Source organism: Dendrobates tinctorius, unplaced genomic scaffold, assembly GCF_039654945.1.
Source record: "Dendrobates tinctorius isolate UK_male_01 unplaced genomic scaffold, ASM3965494v1 ptg000018l, whole genome shotgun sequence".
In the NCBI taxonomy this organism is placed as follows: Eukaryota; Metazoa; Chordata; class Amphibia; order Anura; family Dendrobatidae; genus Dendrobates; species Dendrobates tinctorius.
Genome location: NW_027361686.1, coordinates 17034664 through 17053372, shown reverse-complemented (window position 1 = coordinate 17053372; position 18709 = coordinate 17034664). Strand labels below are relative to the sequence as shown.

Here is an 18709-nt window from a genome sequence, read left to right as displayed (position 1 = left end):
AGCGAGGACCATAGGGGGAGGGAGCTGTAGCACCCCAACAGGCAGGAAGAAGCAGTGTGGTGGCCGCAGACAGAAGGTAGGCAACTGTTCCTCGTAACACCAACACGACGGGAGTTGGCAGTTCAAGTGTTAGGTCTTCCCAGAGACTGGTTGATTTTTAAAGACTCTGCCGATAACCCCAAACAGTCCATTTGCACCACCTGCCATACCGCATCAGCAGGGCTAGCAAAACTACCAGCCTGACCACCATCAGGCACATGGCAGCAAAGCATCCGACTTTGTGGGCCGAACCCCAGGGTCCAGGAACACTGTCTGTGGGTGACACCACTGTTTCTTCCGCTGTTGTGAATGCAAGCCAATCCCCTGTCAATGGTGCCTGCGAGGATGCCTCCTGCCCTGCACCTGTCGTTGCACACACTCAACTAGCACCATCAAGCACGTCCACGTCCTTGTCACAGCGCAGCGCTCAGTTGAACAGTCCTTGGAAAACAAGCGTAAATACGCAGCCAACGCCCCACAGGCCACAGTACTAAATTCACACATTTCTCGTCTGCTTGCGCTCGAAATGTTGCCTTTTAGGCTTGTGGAGACGGAAGCTTTCCACAACCTGATGGCAGCGGCCGTCCCAAGGTACTCGGTCCCCAGCTGCCACTATTTTTCCCGGAGTGCCGTCCCGGCATTACACAAGCACGTGTCCTACAGCATTGGGAGAGTCCACCTAACCATGGACACGTGGACAAGTTATTGTGGGAAGGGAGGGTACATCTCGTTGACGGCACACTGGGTTAACCTAGTGGAAGCGTGGACCCAGTTGGATCTTGGGATGGAACATGTCCTCCCGACGCCGAGGATTGCGGGCCCTAAGCCAATTAGGGTTGCCCCCATAGTCTATAGCTCCTTCACCTCCTTCTCCTCTTCAGCCTCCATCTCTGAAATGACCACATCAGTTACAAGCTGGGAGCATTGCAGCACTGCCTCAGCCAAGCGGCAACAGGCTGTGCTGTATCTAACATGCTTAGGTGACAAACCGCACAATGCTGAAGAGTTGTGGACAGCTCTGAAAGAGCAGGCAGATCTGTGGCTGACACTGCTGAACCTATAGCCAGGCATGGTCATGTGTAACAATGGCCAGAACCTGGTGGTGGCTCTGGGAGAGGCGTGCTCACACATGTACCATGCCTGGCCCATGTGCTTAACCTCGTTGTTCAACGGTTTCTCAAATGCTACCCAGAGCTGCTGGATCTGCTTGTGAAAGGACACTGCCTGTGTGCCCATTTTAGAAAGACAGCTACAGCTTCTTCCCCCTTTGCCGTGCTTCAGCAGCGTTTGCAGCTTCCAACTCACTGACTGGTGTGTGATGTGCCCACGCGTTGGAACTCTACACTGCATATGTTGGAAAGCATTTGTGAGCAGAAGAGGGCAGTTGTTGACTGCCGGCATCATCAAGGCCATCGGTATTCAGTTCAGGCTCCACGCATAAAACCTCAGGAGTGCACATGGATGTCAGACATATGTACCATCCTACAAAACTTTGAGGAGTCCACCAAGATGGTGAGCGGCGATGACGCCATAATTAGCGTCACCATCCCGCTTCTCTGTATTCTAAAAAGCTCTCTGCTCACAATAAAAGAAGATGCATTGCAGGCGGGGCACAATGAGAAGGAGCAAGGAACCATGCAGGGTGAATACACACTACTTGGCTGACAATGAGGAAGAGGAAGAACAGCAGCTAGTTTCCTGCACTATGGACGGTACTACAAGAACAACTGTCATACCGTCTGTTCAGCATGGATGGCCTGATGACTGGGAGGAGGAGGACAACATGGTCAGTCGTCCTCTTGGTGAGGACATTGAATTCTTGCCTGTTAGTAGTCTGGCACGCATGGCTGACTTTATTTTGCGCTGCCTTTCCCGTGACCTTCACATTCTCAAAACTGGCCCTCTATGCCTTGGAGGTCCTGGCCTTCCCTGCCGCTAGCGTTTTGTCAGAGTGGGGTTTTAGTGCCGCTGGTGGAATTATAACTGATAAGCACATCCACCTGTCAACTGAAAATGCTGACAGGCTGACTCTTATAAAAATTAACAAGGAATGGACTGGGCCAGACTTCTCTAAACCAGTGGTCCCCAACCTTTTTTGCACCAGGGACCGGTTTCAAGCAAGACCATTGTTCCATGGCCCGGCAGGGCGGGGATGGAGGTGTGGCAGGGGCGGGGCTTTGGTCATAAGGGGGCGGGGCTATGGACACGGTTGTAGTGTAGCAGTGCATACTTATAATTAAATAACATTTATAATGTGACTCAACTCACCATAGGTTTTGAATAAGTGCTCCATCACCCCCTTCTCCCCATCATTGCCTTCACCCCATCACTCCCTTCTCCCCATCATTGCCTTCACCCCATCACTCCCTTCTCCCCATCATTGCCTTGACCCCATCACTCCCTTCTGCCCATCATTGCCTTCACCCCATCACTCCCTTCTCCCCATCATTGCCTTCACCCCATCACTCCCTTCTCCCCATCATTGCCTTGACCCCATCACTCCCTTCTCCCCATCATTGCCTTGACCCCATCACTCCCTTCTCCCCATCATTGCCTTCACCCCATCACTCCCTTCTCCCCATCATTGCCTTCACCCCATCACTGCCATCTCTCCATCATTGCCTTCACCCCATCACTCCCTTCTCCCCATCATTGCCTTCACCCCATCACTCCCTTCTCCCCATCATTGCCTTGACCCCATCACTCCCTTCTCCCCATCATTGCCTTCACCCCATCACTGCCATCTCTCCATCATTGCCTTCACCCCATCACTCCCTTCTCCCCATCATTGCCTTCACCCCATCACTCCCTTCTCCCCATCATTGCCTTCACCCCATCACTGCCATCTCTCCATCATTGCCTTCACCCCCTTCTCCCCATCATTGCCTTCACCCCATCACTCCCTTCTCCCCATCATTGCCTTCACCCCATCACTCCCTTCTCCCCATCATTGCCTTGACCCCATCACTCCCTTCTCCCCATCATTGCCTTCACCCCATCACTCCCTTCTCCCCATCATTGCCTTGACCCCATCACTCCCTTCTCCCCATCATTGCCTTCACCCCATCACTCCCTTCTCCCCATCATTGCCTTCACCCCATCACTCCCTTCTCCCCATCATTGCCTTCACCCCATCACTCCCTTCTCCCCATCATTGCCTTGACCCCATCACTCCCTTCTCCCCATCATTGCCTTCACCCCATCACTGCCATCTCTCCATCATTGCCTTCACCCCATCACTCCCTTCTCCCCATCATTGCCTTCACCCCATCACTCCCTTCTCCCCATCATTGCCTTCACCCCATCACTCCCTTCTCCCCATCATTGCCTTCACCCCATCACTGCCATCTCTCCATCATTGCCTTCACCCCATCACTCCCTTCTCCCCATCATTGCCTTCACCCCATCACTCCCCTCTCCCCATCATTGCCTTCACCCCATCACTGCCATCTCTCCATCATTGCCTTCACCCCATCACTCCCCTCTCCCCATCATTGCCTTCACCCCATCACTGCCATCTCTCCATCATTGCCTTCACCCCATCACTCCCCTCTCCCCATCACTGCCGTCTCTCCATCACTCCCCTCATGGCCTTCTCCTCATGTCCCCATCTCCTCCAGGGCCAGGCTACACAAACACAGACCAACACACACACACACACACACAGACAGACATACACAACACACACACACACATTATACATACACACACACACCACCTCTCTCCTCTCACCTGCCCGCCGCCCGCGCTACCTCGCTCTGACACAGTGGCGCGCTCCTCTCTGTGTCAGTCAGAGACAGGAAGCGCGGGCGGCTGGCAGGAAGCTGGACGGGTCCTTGCAGCTCCGCTCCTGCCATTCCCTCTTGCAGGCAGCGGAGCTGCTTGGATCGCTCCCTGCCGCCGCTACACACGCCGCCCCAGCTCCCGCTACGCCACTGACCGCCCCTGGCTCCCCTTGTGTCCGCGGACCGGCAAAGGCACTGCAGTGGCCCGGTGCTGGGCCGCGGACCGGCGGTTGGGGACCCCTGCTCTAAACAATCGAATAACAGTGAAACATAACCTCAAATCCAGTGTCATTTTATGGGAGGTATATTCCCATGCACCGCTTCACACCCACTTATGGGTATACGCTTCCTGATTTTGCCTATTTGCTGTTATTCTCCTCCTTCTCCTCATCCTCATCAGCCACCACCACTAGACCACCATGGTGACCATGTCCATGATGCAACAGCCACGTTGTTGTATTAAAGGGTGTTTTTGATGCCCGTAAAAAAAATTTTTTTACGCATTATGTTTATGTGTACCCCCCTAGGGAGAAATTTTTACCAACCCATACACTTAGGGTATGGGCATTACAAGTATAGGAGACCCGCTCCTTTAAATTGGGAAAAGATTTTTAGGAGGCCATTCTCCATGTCTCTTCTGACACCACCACTAGATCACCAGGGTGAACGCATTCCGTGACGCAACAGCCAAGTCATTTTTTTCAAGGGTGTTTATGATGCCCGTACAAAAAATGTTTACACAGTATGTTGAGGTGTACCTCCCCCAGGGGGAAATGTTTACAATTACAAGTATAGGAGACCAGCTGTATTAAACTGGGAAAACATTTTTCGTAGGCCATCGTCCACATTTATTCCAAGGGGGATTGGGATGCGTGCAAATTTGGGGCAGGCCTTGCATTCACTTCATGGGCAAACTTTATGGGACTACCAAATGACTAATAATGGGAACTTTGTTTTCATGTGGCCATCCAGTACATTGGTTTAAAGGCTTATTGGGGTGCGTGTAATTTTGGTGCAGGGCAGGCCTTGCATTCAATGAATAGGCAAACAGTATGATAGTACCAAATGAATAATGGGAACTTTATTTTCATGTGGCCATCCAGTACGACGGTTCAAAGGTTTATTAGGGTGTGTGTAACTTTTGTGCAGGGCAGGCCTTGCATTCAATGTATAAGCAAACAGTATGGGAGTACCAAATGAATACTGGGAACTTTGGTTTCATATTGACATCCAGGATGTCGGTTCAAAGGCTTATTGGGGTGCGTGTAACTTTGATGCAGGGCAGGCCTTGCATTCAGTGCATAAGCAAACAGTATGGGAGTACCAAATGACTAATAATGGGAACTTTGGTTTCATGTGGCCATCCAGGATGTCTGTTCAATGGGTTACTGGGGTGCGTCCAAATTTTGGGCAGCCCTGCCACTCACTGCAATAACAGTATAAGAGACCCACTGTTTAATAATGGGAACAACATAGCATAGCCATATGATGGCTCCCTAAGAATACTGAGGTCCGACTGCTGGCCCTATTAAAATAGGCTCTGTGACTTTCAGAGTCCTTCTTTCATAAATGAAACAGGATGTGTCTGCTTATGTGTCACACACCACATGGCCAGCTAGGGTTGTAAAATGTTCAAATGACATTTCCCAGTGAATGCATTTCTCTTGGTTGAAAGCAATGCTAAAGTTGAAAAACGCATCAAAAGCGCTACGTGTGAACATAGCCCAAGTGGTGTAGGAACATTTTTGTTTTTGGTTATTTATTTTACCTTATATACAAATCATTACCCTGGAAAGGATGTTCCTTAACATATTTCCCAAGAATATCCATTTTGATTTAGTTTTTGTATGTTTTATTGTTCGCCTGTAAAAGTGGCGTAAGACTCTGACAACATTGTTCACAGCTGTGACCTGGGAGTCAGAAATGCTTCCAGGGGTCTTCCCCATGCTGTTCCCTTGTCATTTGAGCACTGTTCCCATCGATTTCAGATATTTTTAGACCCTAAAAGGACCCCGGGGGGATGGGGAGTTGTCACAGCAAAAAATGCTTGGATCTCCCATAGACTTACTTTGGGCTCGTTGTTCTGTACGAGTACCCGAGTATTCCAATTTGCTCCACCCGAGCAACGAGCACCCAAGCATTTTAGTGCTTGCTCATCACTAGTAAACATGTCATTTATGAAGGTAATTGCTTGCATCAGAATATTTTAGGGGCTTTATGGCAAAAGGGGTGAGTACATATACACATGCCAATTTTTATTTATTTGATCCCATAACTTTAATTTTAGCCTATATTTTTATCATCACTTCACCAATGTAGACTACTGTATATAGTGCTGATGCATCACACTCAAATCGGATTACAAAAATATTTAAACACAGGCTGTAATGTAACAAAATAGGTAAACTGCTAAGGGGTGCATACTTTCGCAAGCCACTGTATATCCCTTGCCATTTTTTTTAAGATATTCAATTTTAGATATAGACTCACTGTTCTTATCAGTTTGGGCCTTTGAGCGTTCAGATATTTTTATTTTTAGGAGTAGATTCAGGTTTGATATACAAAACATATAACTTCAATTAGCACAAATCATGTTACAGCAAGAACAGAGAACACAATGGCATTTATCATTAACAAGGAGGGTGAGAGAGGAGAGAGCAAAAGGAAAATAAAAAGAACCAAAGGTAGATAGAGCTATGATATATTATAGCCAGCCACACCCAGATGGAAGTCAGCTGAATGAAGCTTTGGACAATCGTTCATCTGGCAGTTATCTCATTCGGCCGAGCACTCCACTGTTCTCAATAAGAAAGTCATTACCAGATACGTCTGGCGATGACTTATCTCCAGGAGAAAAAAGAAATTCTAAGTGAAACTCAGAGATGCCCAATAGACCTGAGATGCCCCCAGGTGATCAGTTATCCGAGACCTCCATACAGATTAGACTGTCAGCCAAACCTGTCAAAATCAGGAAGTTCCGCCATCATTAGTCTAATGGCTGGGGTGGGCTTATACTACACAATTAGCCAAAAGAAAGACTGGCATTTGACAACTGCAGATGAGCACGTGCTATCCATGAGTCCCAGATTTGGAAAACCTTAGCTGGCGTGTCAAGTTGCTCATTGGCCATAAAGTTACATATCCTTTTCATGAAAACAGAGGCTGCGTCAGATGCCAAGAATGTAAAACATCTGATTCTTCGGGGATTTACAGAAGTAATCATTGTTATTTTTCAGAAAATTGATAGATTGCCATAAATAAGATTGTAACAACTTGCCATCTCCTTATAACACTTGTATATCTGTTTTCTTTAAGATGCTTTCAGCTGTCTCGACCCTGGGTGGAAATGGTCTAATCAACTTGAAAATTAGGAAGAGACTGAAATTACAGTGATCCATGAATCCTCAAACTATAGTCATATAACATGTGGATGCTATTACACTGAAAATTGTATATTTGTATATAATTGGGACAATCATTTGTACATATTTACTAAATTCATAATGTTCATTTTCCTTTTTGGCAATAAAATGGGTGTTACCTTCCAGATGCATTTTACTCTAGCTGAATGACACCGGTTTTCGCTTTTGTTTAACTACTTCTAGACCGTCCCCAAACTATAAATGTCTGGACAGTCCACACTTCACTCTGCACTGACGTTTTTAAGCAGCTTGCAAGAGATTGTGCAGATGTGGAGGTGGGTAGCCAGTCAGATACAGCCAGACTCATCACAGTGAAGACAGAAATGATTATCTGTGTTCACAATGTTGAACAAGCATTGTGCATACATACAGATTGGAAAACACTGATAGTGCATCCTCCTCCAGACCCAGTGATCATGTGATCACCGGGTATAGAGGAGATCATGAACTGCTCGTTCATAGGAGACTCAGTCAGCTCTACTATGCAGCCAGGAGCCTGAATTACCATTGTAAGGGTTTGTGCACAGATAGATATTCGGAACGCACTCGGCCATGCAAATCAATGAGCCTGTGGAAAACATCAGATGACTGAGTGTTGTTCGATTTTCATAAAATGGAGATGTAAAAGAAAAAAAAATTCTCCACCTTCTCATCATCCGACAGAATTGAAGCACACTATGGTCAAACTCCGATCAGAGAGTGATTAGCATAAATTGACCCAACTCTCTTTAACTGGGGCTAATATACCTGCCCCAGTTACAGGACAATCAGCAATTAAAATCTTGTATTAATACAAAAGAAAGCCCTTCAAATGTTTTTTTAAGATCTAATGGCGGAACAGTGTGAAAAAATAAATAAAGAAATAGATAGAAAAAGCAATAAAAAAATGTAAAAAAAAAAGCCAGTCCAAATTGCTGTTTCTAGCCCTGTCCCAGACGAAAAAAAAAATAATTTAAGATGTTTTTATTTTTCTTTGTTTTTTTTAGCAGCCCTTTGTGATCATAAAAAATAGCAATAAAAACCTGTGAAAAATAGACATATATTTACTATTTCTTTACATGTACAAAAAGTTTAAAAATAATCTAAGAAATAAAAAAAAAATAAAAAGTTAAAATCTCTCCACTTTAGCCCTGCTAAAAATAAAGGAAACAAATATATTTGGTATTGCCACATTTGTAACAGCCCAATCTATTAAAATATAGCATTAATGCCATAAAGATTAAAAAATCTAAATGCCAGCATTGCTTGTTTTTATTAGTCAGCACTAGAGTTGAGCGAAACGGGTCGAAAAAATTCAAAAGTCGCCGACTTTTGGCAAAGTCGGGTTTCATGAAACGAAACCCGACCCTAGGATGAGGTCGGCCATGAGGTCGGCGACTTACGCGCCAAAGTCGCGTTTCAAAAGTTTGTTTTGCGCTCTTTTTCAGTCAATCAGGATCCACGGACACTGTGGGCAACGTGATGACATAGGCAGGGGTCACCACCATCTTTCAGAAGGGCATGCAAGTGATTGGCTTGCTTTGGTGGGCGTCACAGGGGGTATAAAAGGGCGTGCACGCCGACCGCCATCTTACTTCTGCCGATCTCAGTATAGGGAGAGGTTGCTGCTGATTCTGTAGGGAGAGCGTTAGGCAGGGAAGAAGACAAAAAAACTGCTTCTGCTGCTAGCGATTTGGCCTGCACAACACACCAGTCACTGTGTGTGCAGTGCAAGGGGAGGCTATATAGTGGTGTATCAGTGGTGTTGGTTGTTGGGCTGCCTTCTAAGGCTTCCTGACATTCCTGCATTGCTGTTTACCCACTGCTCCGCAAACTGCTTTTTTAAAAGCAATCCCAATTTTTTTTTTTTTGTCCTGCTGAGAAGAAAAAAAAACTGCTTCTGCTGCTAGCGATTTGGCCTGTACAACACACCAGTCACTGTGTGTGCAGTGCAAGGGGAGGCTATATAGTGGTGTATCAGTGGTGTTGGTTGTTGGGCTGCCTTCTAAGGCTTCCTGACATTCCTGCATTGCTGTTTACCCACTGCTCCGCAAACTGCTTTTTTAGAAGCAATCCCAATTTTTTTTTTTTTGTCCTGCTGAGAAGAAAAAAAAACTGCTTCTGCTGCTAGCGATTTGGCCTGTACAACACACCAGTCACTGTGTGTGCAGTGCAAGGGGAGGCTATATAGTGGTGTATCAGTGGTGTTGGTTGTTGGGCTGCCTTCTAAGGCTTCCTGATATTCCTGCATTGCTGTTTACCCACTGCTCCGCAAACTGCTTTTTTAAAAGCAATCCCAATTTTTTTTTTTGTCCTGCTGAGAAGAAAAAAAACTGCTTCTGCTGCTAGCGATTTGGCCTGCACAACACACCAGTCACTGTGTGTGCAGTGCAAGGGGAGGCTATATAGTGGTGTATCAGTGGTGTTGGTTGTTGGGCTGCCTTCTAAGGCTTCCTGACATTCCTGCATTGCTGTTTACCCACTGCTCCGCAAACTGCTTTTTTAAAAGCAATCCCAATTTTTTTTTTTTGTCCTGCTGAGAAGAAAAAAAAACTGCTTCTGCTGCTAGCGATTTGGCCTGTACAACACACCAGTCACTGTGTGTGCAGTGCAAGGGGAGGCTATATAGTGGTGTATCAGTGGTGTTGGTTGTTGGGCTGCCTTCTAAGGCTTCCTGACATTCCTGCATTGCTGTTTACCCACTGCTCCGCAAACTGCTTTTTTAAAAGCAATCCCAATTTTTTTTTTTGTCCTGCTGAGAAGAAAAAAAACTGCTTCTGCTGCTAGCGATTTGGCCTGCACAACACACCAGTCACTGTGTGTGCAGTGCAAGGGGAGGCTATATTGTGGTGTATCAGTGGTGTTGGTTGTTGGGCTGCCTTTTAAGGCTTCCTGACAGGCTGGCATTGCTGTTTACCCACTGCTCTGCAAACTGCTTTTTTAAAAGCAATCCAATCTCCCTTATCCTCTAGTCACTTTTGTCACAGCTGTGCCATCGAGCCTGTGACATAGCGCTCAGATATCAGTGGGCCTCACACAATCCAAAAGTGCCCAGTGTCCACAAGTGTCTGCAGAAATTCAAAATCTCCCTTATCCTCTCGTCACTTTTGTCACAGCTGTGCCATCGAGCCTGTGACATAGCGCTCAGATATCAGTGGCCCTCACACAATCCAAAAGTGTCCAGTGTCCACAAGTGTCTGCAGAAATTCAAAATCTCCCTTATCCTCTAGTCACTTTGGTCACAGCTGTGCCATCGAGCCTGTCACATAGCGCTCAGATATTCATTGGGCCTCACACAATCCAAAAGTGTCCAGTGTCCACAAGTGTGTGCAGAAATTCAAAATCTCCCTTATCCTCTAGTCACTTTGGTCACAGCTGTGCCATCGAGCCTGTCACATAGCGCTCAGATATTCATTGGGTCTCACACAATCCAAAAGTGTCCAGTGTCCACAAGTGTGTGCAGAAATTCAAAATCTCCCTTATCCTCTCGTCACTTTTGTCACAGCTGTGCCATCGAGCCTGTGACATAGCGCTCAGATATCAGTGGCCCTCACACAATCCAAAAGTGTCCAGTGTCCACAAGTGTGTGCAGAAATTCAAAATCTCCCTTATTCTCTAGTCACTTTGGTCACAGCTGTGCCATCGAGCCTGTCACATAGCACTCAGATATTCATTGGGCCTCACACAATCCAAAAGTGTCCAGTGTCCACAAGTGTGTGCAGAAATTCAAAATCTCCCTTATCCTCTAGTCACTTTGGTCACAGCTGTGCCATCGAGCCTGTCACATAGCGCTCAGATATTCATTGGGCCTCACACAATCCAAAAGTGTCCAGTGTCCACAAGTGTGTGCAGAAATTCAAAATCTCCCTTATCCTCTCGTCACTTTTGTCACAGCTGTGCCATCGAGCCTGTGACATAGCGCTCAGATATCAGTGGCCCTCACACAATCCAAAAGTGTCCAGTGTCCACAAGTGTCTGCAGAAATTCAAAATCTCCCTTATCCTCTTGTCACTTTTGTCACAGCTGTGCCATCGAGCCTGTGACATAGCGCTCAGATATCAGTGGGCCTCACACAATCCAAAAGTGTCCAGTGTCCACAAGTGTGTGCAGAAATTCAAAATCTCCCTTATCCTCTCGTCACTTTTGTCACAGCTGTGCCATCGAGCCTGTGACATAGCGCTCAGATATCAGTGGCCCTCACACAATCCAAAAGTGTCCAGTGTCCACAAGTGTGTGCAGAAATTCAAAATCTCCCTTATCCTCTCGTCACTTTTGTCACAGCTGTGCCATCGAGCCTGTGACATAGCGCTCAGATATCAGTGGGCCTCACACAATCCAAAAGTGTCCAGTGTCCACAAGTGTCTGCAGAAATTCAAAATCTCCCCTGTCCTATAGACACCTTGTACCTTGTTTTACATTACTATATAGTTTGTTGGATTTTGTCTACATTTCTACCAAAAATGAGGAAGGCTGGTGGAAGAGGCCGTGGAATTGGGCAGGGGTTGGCAGCTGGTAATGATGGTGTTGGTGGTGGATCTGATGGTAGTGGCAAGAGCAAAATAGGACCGAATGCAGGAGGTGTTGAGCCTGCGTCATCGTCTGGCTACATAAGGCCTCGAACGCTTAGTTTTCTAGGAGTTGGCAAACCGCTTTTAAAGCCAGAGCATCAGGAAAAAGTTTTGTCTTACATTGCTGACTCAGCCTCCAGCTCTATCGCCTCCTCTTCTTCAGTTGTAAAAAGTAAAAGCACTGAGTCGTCATTGGAGGCTCATGTTCATGAACCACACCTTTCCTTGTGTCCTTCACCCCAACCAAGATTGAAGGATGACGCAGGCCATACTACTGATTACTCCATGGAGCTGTTTTCACATACCATGCCTGGATTATCAAGTCAAATGGTGAATTACCCAGGCCAAGATGAATCTGACATGGAGTGCACTGATGCACAGCCGCTGATGGATGATTCTGCTGGTACATTCACTCAGAGCACTACATTGTCCTCGCAGTGTACAGAGCCAGATTCTGACCCTGATGAGACTCAGGTGCCCCTTCCCGCACACTATACCACCATACACGGTGACACAGAGGAAGGTGCACATGACATAGAAGAGGAGGTGATGGATGACCCAGTTGTTGACCCAGATTGGCATCCATTGGGGGAAGAGGGTGCTGCTTCCAATAGCTCAGATGAGGAGCATCCACAGCAGACATCGACATCGCAACAGCTGTTATCTGGCAGGCCCGGAGCACTCCAAAGACAGGTTCCAAACATCAAAAGAGTTGCTGGACAGCTTGTCCAGAGGGTCAAAAGATCACAGCATGCTAGGCCGCAAAATGTCTGCCAAAGTAGGAAGAGTGCAGTGTGGCACTTTTTTGACCAAAATCCTCATGATCAGGCCAAGGTTATCTGTAAGAAGTGCGCAAAGACCTTTAGCCGAGGGAAAAATCTGAAAAATTTGAATACCAGTTGCATGCTTAGACATTTAACCAGCATGCACTTGCAAGCGTGGACACAACACCAAACCTCAAGTGCCACATGTGCAACTGATCACAACGAAGGTAGTCAGCAACGCTACATTGTTTCCCCCACTGTAAGCCCACCGGTTAGCACAGCAGCAAATGTTGAGGTGTCGTTGCAAGGCCACAGCAGTCAGAGAATCCCACTGTTATATCAACGAAAGACTGATTCTAGGCCATCAGAAAGAACACCAACTCCATCACCATCATCAACCCTCTCTCAGTCCGCCCTGTCCACCGCTACTTCCACCATATGCAGCTCTCAAGTCCAGCTCACCCTCCCAGACACTATGAGTAGGTCAAGAAAGTACTCAGTCTCTCATCCGCGTACACTGGGTTTGAACGCCCACATTGCCAAACTAATCTCGTTTGAGATGATGCCCTTTCGGTTGGTGGAAAGCACAGCTTTCCGCGAACTCATGGCCTATGCAGTACCACGCTATGACCTACCCAGTCGCCACTTCTTCTCTCGCAAAGCCATCCCAGCCCTCCACCATCATGTGAAAGACCGCATTGTCCATGCACTCAAGCAGTCAGTGAGCGGAAAGGTGCACCTCACAACTGATGCATGGTCCAGTCGGCATGGCCAGGGCCGTTAAGTGTCCATCACTGCGCACTGGTTAATGTGGTGGATGCAGGGTCCACAGGGGACAGCGGTGGTGGGACAGTGCTGCCTAGCCCACGGTATAGGAAACAGTTGGCTGTAGGCGTTCCACCCTCCTCCTCCTCCTCCTCCAGAAGCGAAAGCTCGTCCACAGAGCGCAGTCGTACGAGCACTCCATCTGCAGCTGCCACTGTTGCACACGATGTGTCCCCCTATCGAGCAGCTAGTGGAAAGCGTCAGCAGGCTGTGTTGCAGATGATGTGTTTGGGCAACAGACACACTGCCGAGGTGCTGGTCGAGTACTTGAAGCGACAAACTGAGTCATGGCTGGGCAGTGTACATCTTGAGGCAGGCAAGGTAGTTAGTGATAACGGCCGTAATTTTGTGGCAGCCATAGCCCTTTCAAAACTCAGCCATGTACCTTGCTTGGCTCACACCTTGAACCTGGTGGTGCAGTGCTTCCTCAAAAATTATCCGGAGTTAACAGCCCTGCTCCAGAAGGTGCGAAGACTGTGCGCGCACATCCGCCGGTCGCCTGTACACTCCGTTCGTATGCAGAAGCTGCAGCGATTGCTCCACCTTCCCAACCACCGCCTCATTATCGACATTGCAACAAGGTGGAACTCCACCCTGCACATGGTGGAGCGGCTGTGCGAGCAGAGGCAGGCCATAATGCATTTGTGGGAGGATACATGGCCAGGCACTTTGAGAGCAGACATGGAGTTGACAGGTGTGCAGTGGTCGAAGCTGAAAGACCTCTGTAAAGTCCTTCAGTGTTTTGAGGAATGCACACGGCTGGTAATTGCAGACGACACCTTCCTAAGCATGAGCATCCCACTTATGCGTCTGCTCATGCAAACTTTGACCCACCTTAAGGAGCAGGCGTCTGCAGCCAATGTTGATGAGGAGGAAGAGGAGGAGGGAATCCTTGATGACATTCAGCCATTGTCTGCTCAGGGACCTCTCCTGGACGAGGTGGAGGAAGAAGAGGAGGAGGAGGAGGATGATGGGGATGATTACTTAGGGGAGGAGGATGCATCTCGTGGGGCAAGTGAAAATGTTGGCGTGGCAAGGTCTGGTACAGGGTTTGTGCGTGACTGGAGGGATGTGGATTTGCCAGAAAGTGCTCCTCCAACCAGCACTCGCAGTGCATCATTGACACCGGGAACATTGGCCCACATGTCAGATTATGCCTTGCAGATCCTAAAAAGGGACCCACGCATTGCCAAAATGATGAACGATGACGACTACTGGTTGGCCAGCATCCTGGATCCACGCTATAAAGGCAAATTACAAAACATCATGCCACAGGAGAACCTTGACCTAATATTGGCTAATAAACAAGCAACTCTGGTAAATCGGTTGCTTGAGGCATTCCCAGCACACAGCAGCGGAGATGGTTCTCACACGAGCCGTACGGGCCGGGGGCAGCTTGGCAGAGGTGTTCGTGGTGCACACAGCAGAAGTGGCATTGGAGACAGGGGTTTCATGACAATGTTGTGGACTGATTTTTCAAGTACCGCTCACACAACTGGTAATACTGCATCGATGGAAAGTGACAGGAGACAGCAGTTGTCAACTATGGTTACAAACTACTTTTCCTCCCATATCGATGTTCTCCCACACAGGTCATTCCCCTTTGACTATTGGGCCGCTAAACTGGACACCTGGCCTGAATTGGCACAATATGCCTTACAGGAGCTCGCTTGCCCAGCTGCAAGTGTGCTATCGGAAAGAGTCTTCAGTGCAGCTGGATCAATCCTGACAGAAAAAAGGACCCGTCTGTCAACCCAAAATGTGGATGATCTAACCTTCATTAAAATGAACCACGCATGGGTTTCCAAGGATTTTGTCCCACCGTCCCCTGATGACACATAGGGTGACAGAAAAATGGCTTGCTTTGGTCCACCTCTTCCTGGGACTTGACCTATTTCACCTTTTGCATCAGCTGAATGTCCAACATCAACATATGCCACTTTCTAAAACTCCCTAACTGTGCTGCCTCCCCCCCCCATGGCCGGGGTCACCACCTAGCGCACGACACCGTGCGAGTGAAGTTGCCCTGGACAGGTGGGTAGGCCGACTCTTGGGCGCGGGCACTGGCACAGGGTCCTTCATAGTGCAATCAAGTGTCTCTGACGGTGGTGGTGCACACCCGCCGTCAGACACACAGCCGTACTATGAGGGGCCCAGTGCCAGTACCGACGCCCACGAGTGGGCCCCCCTTGCTTGGGCAGGGCCCCAGCATTTGCAATCTTTACCTCTCCCTGCTCCTCCGCTGTGTAGTCTGGGCCGTCAAATCCATACTGTGCCTGACACCGTCTGAGCCTGCCTCCTGATGTATAGACATATATTTTGAATGTGTACGCTATCCATACATGTTATCTGGGGATACGGTACCCTTTCTAACCTTTGTGCAATCACGTGCAATCCATACTGGGCCTAACACCGTCTGAGCCTGCCTCCTGATGTATAGACATATATTTTGAATGTGTACGCTATCCATACATGTTATCCGGGGAAACGGTACCCTTTCTAACCTTTGTGCAATCACGTGCAATCCATACTGGGCCTAACACCGTCTTCCTGCCTCCTGATGTATAGACATATATTTTGAATGTGTACGCTATCCATACATGTTATCTGGGGATACGGTACCCTTTCTAACCTTTGTGCAATCACGTGCAATCCATACTGGGCCTAACACCGTCTGAGCCTGCCTCCTGATGTATAGACATATATTTTGAATGTGTACGCTATCCATACATGTTATCCGGGGAAACGGTACCCTTTCTTACCTTTGTGCAATCACGTGCAATCCATACTGGGCCTAACACCATCTGAGCCTGCCTCCTGATGTATAGACATATATTTTGAATGTGTACGCTATCCATACATGTTATCTGGGGATACGGTACCCTTTCTAACATTTGTGCAATCACTTGCAAGTAGAGTTGAGCGATACCGTCCGATACTTCAAAGTATCGGATCGGAATGGATCGGCCGATCTTTAAAAAAAGTATCGGTATCGCCGATTCCGATACCGGAAGTCCCATTCAAGTCTATGGGACTTCCGGTATCGGAATAAGAAAAACCCTGTTTTTGCCTTGTACAGCCTCTCTGGGGTCTGTACGGGCCTTTCGGGGGGCTGTGCCGGCCTGCCAGGGGGTCTGTGCAGGCTCCGGTGGTCTGTGCCGGCCTGCCGGCGGGCTGTGCCGGCCTGCCGGTGGTCTGTGCAGGCTCCGGTGGGCTGTGCCGGCCTGCCGGGGGGCTGTGCCGGCCTGCCGGGGGGCTGTGCCGGCCTGCCGGTGGTCTGTGCAGGCTCCGGGGGGCTGTGCCAGCCTGCCGGGGGGCTGTGCCGGCCTGCCGGTGGTCTGTGCAGGCTTCGGGGGTCTGTGCAGGCATCGTCCGATGGGACTACAAGTCCCATCGGGCGATGCCTGCTACCATGACAGTGATTGACACATTAGCCAATGATGGGACAGTAGTAGTCCGATCATCCGGCTAATGTGTTGAATGTAAAAAAAAAAAAAAAAAAAAAAAAAAATTACATGCTACATACATGCTACATACATACAACATGCATACTACATACATGCTACATTCATACTACATACTACATACATGCTACATTCATACTACATAAATACTACATGCAACATACATACTACATATATACTACATACATACTACATGCATGCTACATACATACCACATACATACTACATACATACTACATACATACTACATACATACTACATGCATGCTACATGCTACATACATAACACATATATACTACATGCATGCTACATACATACTACATGCTACATACATACCACATACATACTACATGCATGCTACATACATACTACATGCTACATACATACTACATACATACTACATGCATGCTACATACATACTACATACATACTACATACATGCTACATACATACTACATGCTACATACATACTACATATATACTACATACATGCTACATGCTACATACATACTACATATATACTACATGCATGCTACATATATACTACATGCATGCTACATATATACTACATGCATGCTACATACATACTGCATGCTACATGCATACTACATACATACTACATACATACTACATGCTACATACATACCACATATATACTACATACATGCTACATGCTACATACATACTACATATATACTACATGCATGCTACATACATACTACATATATACTACATGCATGCTACATACATACTGCATGCTACATGCATGCTACATACATACTACATACATACTACATGCTACATACATACCACATATATACTACATACATACAATACATTCATACAATACATACATAGACATACAGTACATATAACATAGAGTAACATACTTACCAATACTTGTCACATTGTTCCCCGAAGCCATTGTCTTTTCCGGAATAAATATTAACATAACAAACCACAAAAATACTCACCCACGATCCGAAGCAGTCCACGAGTGTGTCCCACGACGATCTTGGGTAGAGAACGGCAGCATCAGATGATGCTGCCGTTCTCTACGGGCTGTAGGAATCCAATGACGGAAGGTAGGTATCCTTCCGCACTGTATTCCTCCGCCACTTAAAAAAAAAAAAAAGTCCCTAGTCTCACTTTATGCCATTGCTGTGTGGGAATTTCCCACGCAGCAATGGCATAAAGTGAGACTAGGGACTTTTTTTTTTTTTTAAGTGGCGGAGGAATACAGTGCGGAAGGATACCTACCTTCCGTCATTGGATTCCTACAGCCCGTAGAGAACGGCAGCATCATCTGATGCTGCAGTTCTCTACCCAAGATCGTCGTGGGACACACTCGTGGACTGCTTCGGATCGTGGGTGAGTATTTTTGTGGTTTGTTATGTTAATATTTATTCCGGAAAAGACAATGGCTTCGGGGAACAATGTGACAAGTATTGGTAAGTATGTTACTCTATGTTATATGTACTGTATGTCTATGTATGTATTGTATGAATGTATTGTATGTATGTAGTATATATGTGGTATGTATGTAGCATGTAGTATGTATGTAGTATGTATGTAGCATGCATGTAGCATGCAGTATGTATGTAGCATGCATGTAGTATATATGTATGTATGTAGCATGCATGTAGTATATATGTAGTATGTATGTAGCATGTATGTAGTATGTATGTAGTATGTATGTAGCATGTAGCATGTATGTAGTATATATGTGGTATGTATGTAGCATGTAGTATGTATGTAGTATGTATGTAGTATGCATGTAGCATGCAGTATGTATGTAGCATGCATGTAGTATATATGTAGCATGCATGTAGTATATATGTAGTATGTATGTAGCATGTAGCA

At 47.0% G+C, this 18709-nt stretch overlaps 1 protein-coding gene across 1 annotated transcript in view; it reads left to right on the top strand.

The window, feature by feature from the left end:
- Positions 1-7369, top strand: part of LOC141082513 (lysyl oxidase homolog 2-like) — a 57354-nt gene extending 49985 nt beyond the window's left edge. The window contains exon 5 of the mRNA XM_073566420.1: positions 7140-7369. Coding sequence (XP_073422521.1) covers positions 7140-7217 — 78 coding nt within the window. The 3' untranslated portion in view covers positions 7218-7369. The remainder of the gene's footprint in view (positions 1-7139) is intronic.
- The last annotated feature ends 11340 nt before the right edge of the window (positions 7370-18709 follow it).